Source organism: Strongylocentrotus purpuratus, unplaced genomic scaffold (genome assembly GCF_000002235.5).
Source record: "Strongylocentrotus purpuratus isolate Spur 01 unplaced genomic scaffold, Spur_5.0 spur5_contig_861, whole genome shotgun sequence".
Lineage (NCBI taxonomy): Eukaryota > Metazoa > Echinodermata > Echinoidea > Camarodonta > Strongylocentrotidae > Strongylocentrotus > Strongylocentrotus purpuratus.
In genome coordinates, this window is record NW_022145570.1 from 1,736,016 (window position 1) to 1,746,587 (window position 10,572).

Consider the following 10,572-nt stretch of genomic DNA (forward strand, 5'->3'; position numbering starts at 1 on the left):
CATTTCGAGCTGTTACGAAACAAACCGCTCCAGGTTCTCGATGTTTCTGATAATGACCTGCCCGATCTTAAACAAATGGGATTTTTAGATTTACCCCTAGTTTTTACTCTTATAATAGACAGGTGTGGCATTAAAAATATAGATCCAGCACATTTTGCCAGAATGAAAGGCCTACGTGTTCTACATCTGAATCATAGCCATATTTCTACTTGGAATGTTGACTTACGCGAATTGTATCTCGCTTTCAACTCTCTATACCATATCGATGAAAAAACTTTTGAAGGATTAACAAATTTGACGAAATTGGTCTTGAGAGGAAATAGTGATTTATCATATTTGAAGATTACAGCTTTCACAAATTATAGGAACCTTATGTACTTAGACTTATCAGGATGCTGGTTAATGGCTGTATATGGAGATTTTCCAAATCTCGAAACGTTTGTCTACAGTGATTGTAAAGAACAGGAGTCGCCATACCTTATCAAAAACATTTTTAGTCACACTAAGTCACTTAAACATGTGATGATGGGAAATGCCAGCTTGAACACATTATGGATTCCATTTGAAAGGAATAACACTTCACTGTTTGGAGGAATGACAAATGTTATCACCATTGATTTAAAGAAAAACCCATTGAAACGGTTGGAGTCATGGATATTGACCGATCTGTTGTTGCTACAAGAGTTAGATCTGAGTGACTGTCAACTCACCGAGATTGAGGTGAATGCATTTGAAGGTCTGCAAAGTCTGCAGATTTTACACCTAGAAGGTAATCAGTTACTCAACCTTCCACCTGGGGCACTTTTTAATATGGCACATCTAATGACTGTTAACTTGGAGGGCAACAAATTGAAGTATCTTGATAGAGATCTCTTTTCTAATTCATCAAGACTTCGAAATCTGACACTGGCTAGAAATCAACTCACCGGATTAAACCACAGTACGTTTGAGCCAATATTAAATACCCTCTCGTCCATTGATATTTCAGAAAACGAGATTGCTTGTACTTGTAATTTAAAATGGCTTCCGATATGGTTGTCCGGGTCTATCACAATTTTGAATGAAATTGACACTTGGTGTTCCTCTGCCTCACTGGAAGAACTGCAAGAAAAGCCACTGATGTCATTTAAACCAGCGAAATTATGTGGCCCAAACATCGCTCTCTACTGTTCACTTCCTATTGTAATCACATGGATTATCATGGTATTGGTCTTTGCCTACCGTCATCGATGGTTCTTGAGATACAAACTATTCCTCCTGAAACTGGCAGTCATAGGCTATCGGGAGATCCGAGATGCTAGAGATTTTGACGATTATGAATTTCATTTGAACGTGATGTTTGCAGAGGAGGACGAAGGGTGGGTAAGAGATCGCCTCCGTCCAGTCTTAGAAGAACTGCTGCCGGAATGCAATAGGAATGTGTACGGCGATAATGACCTTCCGTTAGGTATGCATTACTATAATGCAGTTCATTACGTCGTTGAGATGAGCTACAAAACCATCGTGTTGGTCAGTAGGGCTGCTATCCAGGATAACTGGTTCGTCATCCAATTTCGGACCGCTGCGGATCAGGTCAATGACACACAAATAGAGAACATGGTGGTGATCTTCCTGGAGGACATTCCAGATGATGAGCTTCCATTCTTAGTGAGGCTGTACCTGAGTGATCGTAAACCATACCTCAGCTGGGAGGAGGAGGAGGAGAGGTTTCAAGAGTACTTCTGGCAGAAGCTGATCAAGATGTTGAAGATGAATCTGAGGTGCAACAATGTTATTCCTCCTGAGTAACTGAATGTGAGCATGTATATCCATGATGTAAGTAATGTTATAATGAATGTCATAATGCCAGTGACTCTCTGTCGTGATTATGCATTTGACTTAGAAGCAAAGTTAAGATTTAAAAAAGAGAATGTATCAGTTTTGTGGGACATTTTCAAAAGAATACAAGACGCATGTCAATTGATTATTGTATTAATAAGGCAAGGGTATAAGAAAAGGCTTACAGTTTGTCTTACAAGACAGGTTAAATCATTTATCAAGTCTTGGAATATTAAATGAAGATCAAGATAACGAATTTTCTCATGTTAGAAGACACTTGTCAGAATTTTAAGAATGTGATATACATTGTGCACGAATACGATCCAAAATCAAATGGTATGAAGATTGTGAGCGAAATAATGAATATATTTTAGGTTTAGAAAAAAGAAACTTTCAGTTAAAGAATTTGTCCAATGTAAATGTTAATGGAATAATATACAGACATATAAAAGATATATATAATTGAATCTGAAGTTGAATATTTTTCTCGTTTGTATTGGGCTACAGGAAAAAGAATGAAGTGAATGGTTATCTTATAAACAGTAAGGTTGATAATGTATTAAATGAAAAACAAAAGAGATACTGTGATTCAGAAATAACACTTACAGAATATAATGACGCCCTCAATAAGACTAAAAAGGAAAAGTCCAGGTTCAGATGGTTTGACTTTTGAGTTTTACCAATGTTTTTTTAATATGTTGAAATATATTCTGTTAAAGTTATTCAAAACATCATTGATAGTAGGATATTTACCGATTTCACAAACTAAAGCTGTCATAACCCTTTTTCATATAAGGAAGGCGACAAAGAAAATCTTTCAAATTGGAGGCCGATAAGTCTGCTAAATACTGATTATAAAATCTGTTTTAGCAGGAAGGTGGAAAAAGTGTTAAATGTTTGTATTGATTTAGATCAAAAGTGCATATCTTAAAGTAATTTTTTTAAAGTAAGTAAATTTGGAACAATTTTCGTTTGATCGATGATGTAATATTTCGTTTTGAATAAAATATTTTAAAAATTCCGGAGCTGTTATCTTTTGGGATCTAGAAAAGGCTTCCGATCAAACAAGTCGGGGGTTTCTTTATAAAAGTTTAGACAAATTTAATTTTGGTAGTATATTTATTGGATATATAAAAACCCTTGACCTACACAAATGTTCAAATTTGTATTGTTAATAATCATGGGCAATCATCTTTTTCTTCTCTGCAAAGAGGTCTTCGGCAAGGTTGCCCAGTGTCAGCTTTATTGTTTTTAGTTGTCATCGAAATATTTGCAATTGAGATTAAATTAGATGAAGCTATTCAAGGTGTTCAAATACCGGGATCAGGAGGTATGCCTGGTACTCAAGTGAAAATTAGTTTGTTAGTATAGTGCCAGGAGAGGCGGAAACCCCAAGGGTTTATTAAAGATAGAAGGAAAAAACATGAAAAAAATGATAGCTTTGAGGTTAGAACACACGATATTTCAGCGCTGATTAAGTGCCCAAACTATTCAAAAAATGAAAACTCTCTTTTCTCAGTCACCACTCACTCTTGGATGATGATTGTTTTAGAATTTAAAGAAGTTCTGTTGATAGTTTGATACACATCACGTGGGCAGAAATTAAACTATGTATGCAAGTACTCCTGAAACACAAGAGAGAGGAAAATAGAGTATGCTACGCAAGTCAGGGATCAGTGATGGTCGTCCCCGATCCCCCGGGGGCGTTATTTTTTCGGCGGCACAGATTGGGGTTAGGTGCGTGTTGAGCCTATGGGAAAGTTTAGGGTTAGGGTTAGGGTTAAATCAAGACCACTTTAAAAAAAAAAAAAAAAAAATCTGTGCCGCAGAAAAAAATGACGCCCTCCCCCTCACTCCCCCTCCCCCCTCCCAATCGCACGTCCCCCCCCCCCCCCCGGGGGGGGGGGGGGGGGGAGTGCGATTTTTCACATTTTCGAGGGCCAAAGAAAAAATTAGTGCTCACTAGGGAACATCCCGGAGGTATAATCTCTGTCACGTTCAAAATTGAATACAACAATATACAGTGCGCCCCAGAAAAAACGAAACCGAGAACTATCGATGTTTTATCATAACTTAATCTTCTATAAGAAATTGAGAATTTAGAGAATCAACGGTTTTTTTTAAATCGAAACTTAATCAAATACCCCCCGATTCGTTTAAACCTATAGAGTAAAACATAGTCTCGATCACTGTTCTCACAGCTTCTCCGATGTATCTATTTTCAACAAAGGCGACTTGGATCTGGGTGAATTATTGATGGTAAAACAGTTTTAAGTCTCCGCGCTAAGGCTTTAGAACTAATATTAATATAGGCGTTTAGGAGTGTTATGCATGGGTGTCGATCCCCCCCCGGGGGGGGGATGGGGAAATATATCCCCCCCCCAAAAAAAAAAAAAAAAAAAAAAAATTAAGGTGGGGGTGGCCTATACAATCACACACCCCCCCTCCCTCTCAATAATTAACCATTAAAAACAAAATTAAAGAGAGCCCGATGAGAGTAGTTGAGGGTTATTACTCGCAAGATGACCATCAATATACACATATGCCAGCTCATTTTCATAATACATATATAAATAGAAAACGAAGTAAATGAGACAACCATATATGAGACAACAATAAATTGAATTTTCGCTCATACAGCTTCATCAGGAATTGATGAATTTATTCAATTTATTCAATCAACAGCATCATAGAAATGCAGTGCGCCAAATGCAAAGCCGCAGCGTTAAAAAGCAACGAGCTAAAATTAATGTTAAGCGCGAAGCGCAAAAGTGCAAAAAAAGACGAAGTAGAGAGTTGGAGAGAGAGAAAATGAGAGACAGAGAGGATAATAACCAAGGTAGCAAGCCACTGTGGGACCCACATGGGTCCCATGTTCTCTGAAACATGGGCCCCATATGGAAAACCATCTGGGGCCCTAAGGCATCTGCACCCAAGAAGCATATGGGATTATGGGTAAACCCATATAAGACAGATGGGACCCAGATGGGACCCATACCAATCTGGGCCCGAATGGGTATGCCCAGCTTAATCCCATCTGGTACCCATATTGGTTAACCCAGATATATCTCATGTGGGTTAACCCAGATTTCCCCCTTGTGTTACCCATATGGGCATATACATATTCTACCCATAATTATGTGTACGCCCAGCTTATTCCCATCTGGGACCCATTAGGGCTGGCCCAGATAGATCCCATATGGGTTATTGGCCCATAATATGGGTTCCATTTAGCCCAGATGGCACAAATGAACAAGATCATCTCCATATATGGACCCCATATAGGCTTGCTACCTGGGAAAAAGGGAAAAGAGGAAGAAACGGGCAGAAGAAAATTCCAGCATTTCCTTCAGGGAACCGATGTGAATGGGCGATGCAAAAAGAAGGTGACTTTAAAGTAACCTACAATGAAATATTGCTCATGTTTATTTCTTACAATGTCAAAATTACTTTACGGATCCCCCTCCCTAAAAAGCTTAGGCATGGTTGATGGTAGGTATGGGGTTAATGCAAAATCCAGTTGAAATGTTATCGTTCATTACGCAGCTTTCCATGTCCTTACAAAGAACATTGACAAAACTGCAAAAATTATTTCCGAAATTGACACATTTCAACACTTCTATAAGAAATTGATGATTTAGAGAATCTAAGGTTTTTTTGAAATCGAAACTTAATAAAATACCCCCGATTTGTTTAAACCTAGAGTAAAACATAGTCTCGATCACTGTTCTCACAGCTTCTCCGATGTTTCTATTTTCAACAAAGGCAGAAGAACGAGACGGCGAAGCAGAAGAAGGAGCAGAGAAAGCAGCAAAAGCAGGAGTCGAAGAACGGGAAGAATGAAAAAGATCGGAGGAAGAAGAAGAAGAAAAAGCTAGAGCTTATTTACAGGAGGCGTTATGACGATTGAGTTATTAGCTACTCCAATCAATCATATGAAGACAATTAACTAACGCATACGACTGTAATTCAAAGCAATGGTTAGTGTGCTCATTTTACATTCACTTTTTGCATGCCATTACACCAGCATGCCGCATCAAATGCCGCACCACTCTCTGACGCAGCGCTGACGCCTCGTGTAAAACGCGTATTGTAAGCGTTAATGCTTATGGTCGAATCCGCAGAGCATACAATCTTTCATAGGCGGGTAATGCATGCTCTGCGCACTCTTTAACTAAAGCATTAGACGAAGATTCTTTGGTCGGATCTGGAGCCTTGCCAAATCCACTGCCTTTTAGGGCATTTGATAGGACAATGCTGTCTTTCAGAGACGCATTGGCGATATCCCCTACGTCTGCACAGTGCCAGTTCAGTTGATCGGCGCTCACGCTCTCCCAATTTAGCATCTTAGGTTTGAAGTCGATACCCATAGCTTCGCAGTATTTCGGCAGGATCTTCTCCGGTTGCGTCACAAGGTCATCTGCGTCAATGATCGTAGGCGCCGCCTGGCCGAATTCCGTCTGGACGTGATGATAGAACTTCTCTAAATCGTGATATATTTCCTTGAACGTGCTGAAATTGAAGTCGGACGTTAATTGACTGACTTCGCTTGCTAAGCGAGCAAGAGAACGGAATGACTTCTTAGGATGACGGATGAGGAATGAATGCTTGTAAGTGCGCTCGACGACGTCAAAATGACCTCGGATGCCTTCTACCATACCTTTCACAAACAGGACTTTTGCTCCAGGATAGTCAGCGTTCAGAAGTTCCTTGATGTAACTGTATGTGTACTTGTCATTCAGCATATCTGAAGATGGAAAGTGAGAGTTTAATAAGTACATAGCTTTACAATCAACCTAAAAAAAAAATATAAAAAAAAAAAACAAGAAGCAAAAAATACCTCAAAAGTATCAAAATCGGCAGTTGTAATTCATATTCATATTCATATTCATATATATTTCATTTCCAACAGAAAGGTGAACAAAGATATTACTTTTTTCATACATAATTCATTTTTTCTAGAAACTATACAAATACACTTTGCACATAATAAAATTATTACGAAAATTTCCGAGGAATTAGGCACAAATCAAATCAAATGAAATAAGGCACTAACTTTTTGAAAAGGGGCAATCGTAATAAAAGAAAATAATAATCATCAAAGGGGAATAGGGCAAAGAAAAAATTATTTCAAGAAAAAAAGGAAACTTCACAAAGTTGAAAATGAGCAAGGCAGAGTTGAAAAGGCTACTTACGGGGAATTTTTCAAGAGGCTTTTGTCATAATTTAAAAGGTACACTTATCAAACATTAAACTGGAACACTTATGGGGTAATTTTATTCATAATAACATACTAGGCAAGTCATCCCCCCAGTGAATCTCCCTATCCGGGCCGAAGGAGTAGCAAGCCAGATACGGTTCCCAAAACATTTCGGTGTCTCCTCGAGCCGTCATTGATCTCGCGAACGCAGTCGACACCGACCGCGGCGTGCTCCACAACATGATACGAGCTGGGTTCGATGAGGTTGCCATGGCTTGGTTTGCTCTGTCTCCCTTCACAATTTTACAATCAAACACAACGTGTTCTTGTTCGTTAATCTGTAAAAGAAAATAAAGAAAATGGTCAAGAAAAGAGAGGGAGTGATAAAGAAGGAGCTAGGTAGAAAGGGGGTAGGTATAGGGGTACAGAGAGAGAGAGAGAGAGAAGGTTTTGAGATGGAGTGGAGGAGGAGAAAAAAGAGCGAGAGAGAGAGAGAAAGAATGTGGTAGAGAGAGAGCGTAGGTGGAGGGGTACAGAGAGAGAGAGTGTGTGTGTGTGTGTGTGTTAGAGAGAGGGAGTGGGGTAGGAGAAAGAAAATAGCGCCCTCTCAATTTTCGAAAAATTCATATTTTTGAATGTGTACAACTCAATAATCCTGTAACCGATTAAATGTAATAACTTCAAGATATGCGCTTTCTATAAACAAAAACAAAAAAATGAATATGTTTATGGACAGCCAGGCGCGTACGCAGCGGGGGGTTTGGGGGTTGACCCCCCCCCCCTCCCCTCAATTTTTGTTATGTGTGTGATTTTTGATGAAAACCTCCCCCCCCCCCCCCCCTCAATTAAAAACAAAATAATAATAAATAAATTTAGTGAAGAGTGCACAGTGAACACTTCAAAAATGGCGCTGAAGATTACGCTTTTTGAAAAATGCGCAAAATATTTAAAACTCGTCATAACTTTATAACTATTATAGCTAGCCCCATGAAACTTGGAAATAACATGTCCGAGATCGTCTGACAGTAAGTGCCAATTTTTGAAATAATTGATTGGGCTATCGAAAAGTGATGGCCTCAAAACATATTTTACCTTTCATTTTGAAGTCCTAGTCACGCATGAATAATTAGGACCGTAATGGCCGCAAAAGAATCTCCTTTCATGTTATACCTAAAAGTGGTAGGCCTACCTCGTCGCAGAAAATGTCCACATATTTCCTTTAAAGTGCACACTCTTTATTTTTTTAATCATTCATCACCCACGCCATTAGCATGTACTTTCATATCTGGGTATTGTTATAGATAATGTGATAGCTAGAACTCAATTCATTTTGTACACGATGTTGATGTTTTGAACGAGTTAGAAAACCCGTTGTATGTAAACAGGGGGACTGGAAAGGGAAACAGAGCGGTTTTATCAGTGCTTGGATACAGCCCACACGGGTAGCGTTATAGTGTTAATCTGCGTTTTAAGACCCGTTTGATCTTAAGAAATAATCACATTTGTCAAAAGAGATGAACGAGTTAGAAGTAGGCCTACATCACGGATCACCTGATTCGTCTCACCCACGAATTAAAGTCGAGTTATGATTATGATGATGATGAGGAGGACGATAATCATAGTTTATTATTTTGGCGTCACAGTCTGTGGTATAGTTTGTACAGTTGTTTGTAGTGGTCTAGCGCCAGCTACGATGGAATGAGAAAGTGTTGAGAATAAAGATGGCTAACACCTCAACAACATAGACTGGACTTGTCATTGCTATATGTCCCATATTTAACGTACTTCCAAGGTATAAAGTTTACTTTGCTATCGACCACCCCCCCCCCCCCCCCGTGCAGCTATACATGACTGTGTAGTAACCTACTCGATTACTACACAGTCATGCATCGCTGCACGGGGGGGGGGGGGGGGCCGGGGGTCGATAGCAAGCAATCACAGTAACCCTCGCGCAGATCTAAACTATGATTTCTGGTATGACATTGCTCTTTCAAGCGACACAAGTATGGTGACTATTGTCCACACGGTACCACCAGTTAACCTCCTATCACCTATGATCATATCCTACAGACATGTTATTCAAATTGTGTTATAATATAAGCTTAATTCGGCAAAATAAATCACTTACCAAAAGTACACCGCGGAGCGTATCACAATCATCTGTTAAGGATTAACCAGCTAGATGAAATATATATTGCCTAGTACTCGGATCACGTGAAAAGTATCACGTGAAAAATATATTTTTGCACAGTATAAAGTGCAAAGTATGTCCATTGTCATTTCAAAGTCATTGCTCAAAGATGAAAGTTCAAGGCCGTATGCAAACATATACATGGCTACGTTGTTGATGTCCATGTGATGTTTACATGGATTGACATCTTTTGGCCGGGTGCCAGGACAAAGGTTCAATGAAATACTTTTACGCAGTATAAAAAGGATCTACCCCACAGGCCTGGATCCAGGGGGGCGAGGCCCGCTAGCCCCCCCCCCCCCCCCCCCCCGTAAAAAAGAGAGAGAGAGAGAGAGAGAGAGAGAGAGAGAGGAAGGAAAAGGGAAAGGGAAAGAAAGAAGAGGATGAAGAAAAGAATCAGGGGAGGGGAAGTGGATACTGCGTGTAGGCTACTGCCAATCATCCGTTGTACATACTGTAACAAATCAGGGTTTTAGTATTGGACGAAGGTTAAGCATTTTTTGTTGTACGAGCATGCGCTATAGCAATATGGAGCATCGTTGATTTAGCAATTACCAAACTGAAGGAAAATGAGCATAAATTACATATTTTGATCATGTTGGTGCAATTATCATGTTTTTTGGGGGGATATTATTTGTATAGTAGTGAGCTAATCAGGAATAAGGGGTTATACTGAAGATTATATGTGAAGATTTTATGGGATTAGCAGAAATATGGTGTTGAAGTGTTGTTTTACTAACGAGGACATAATTGTTCTTTTACACGTTTATGTATAGGGAAATTGTTACGATGGTCAGGGTTGTGCATCTAGGGCTTTCCACTGCACTGTATCCGATACAGGCCAGCCTCACCGAGGCTGGCCTGATAGTTGGCCTGATAGTTGGCCTGATAGTTGGCCTGGCCTAAGCCTCTAAGCTAAGTCTCACATAGTTTGCACTGCACTTGTACTGAGTTGACCCGATTGTTGAATGGATCGCAATAAAGACTTTTAACCTACACATCATGATTGGTTTGATTTCTTGTAGCAGTGAAACTAAGGGACGAGAACCTGTGACAAGATTAGTGTTGACAAGGGAAATTGATTGATGCTGTGAACGAGACGTTTAGGTGACCGATTGTAGTCGATGGACGAATGATTGTTGAGATACGTGTGAGCAGTTAATGACTCCAGCCATTAAGCTACGGGCATATATTTTGTCCAAACGGACGGAGAGCGCCTGGCCAGATACGGGGCATCCTGACAAATATTCCGTGTCAAGCCAAGGTGGCGAACCGTGTCCGCTACAATACTCTCCTCGTACTGTCTAACTTCTTCTTATCCTTTTATGTTGCATTCCCAAAACATGATGATTTACGTGTTAAA

At 39.7% G+C, this 10,572-nt stretch overlaps 2 protein-coding genes across 2 annotated transcripts; one reads left to right on the top strand and one right to left on the bottom strand.

Moving 5' to 3' along the window:
• The first annotated feature begins 413 nt into the window (after positions 1–413).
• LOC115929919 (toll-like receptor 5) lies at positions 414–1,902 on the top strand. The gene has a single exon (XM_031000057.1). It carries the CDS (start codon positions 523–525, stop codon positions 1,786–1,788), a length of 1,266 nt encoding a protein of 421 aa, XP_030855917.1. The 5' UTR covers positions 414–522; the 3' UTR covers positions 1,789–1,902.
• Positions 1,903–5,508: 3,606 nt separating this feature from the next.
• Positions 5,509–9,268, bottom strand: LOC100887966 (branched-chain-amino-acid aminotransferase-like protein 2). The gene is made up of 3 exons (XM_003729912.3): positions 9,147–9,268; positions 7,113–7,356; positions 5,509–6,565 (listed from the first exon to the last, which is right to left on the bottom strand). Exons 2-3 carry the CDS (start codon positions 7,288–7,290, stop codon positions 5,925–5,927), a joined length of 819 nt encoding a protein of 272 aa, XP_003729960.2. The 5' UTR covers positions 7,291–7,356; positions 9,147–9,268; the 3' UTR covers positions 5,509–5,924.
• Positions 9,269–10,572: the final 1,304 nt, after the last annotated feature.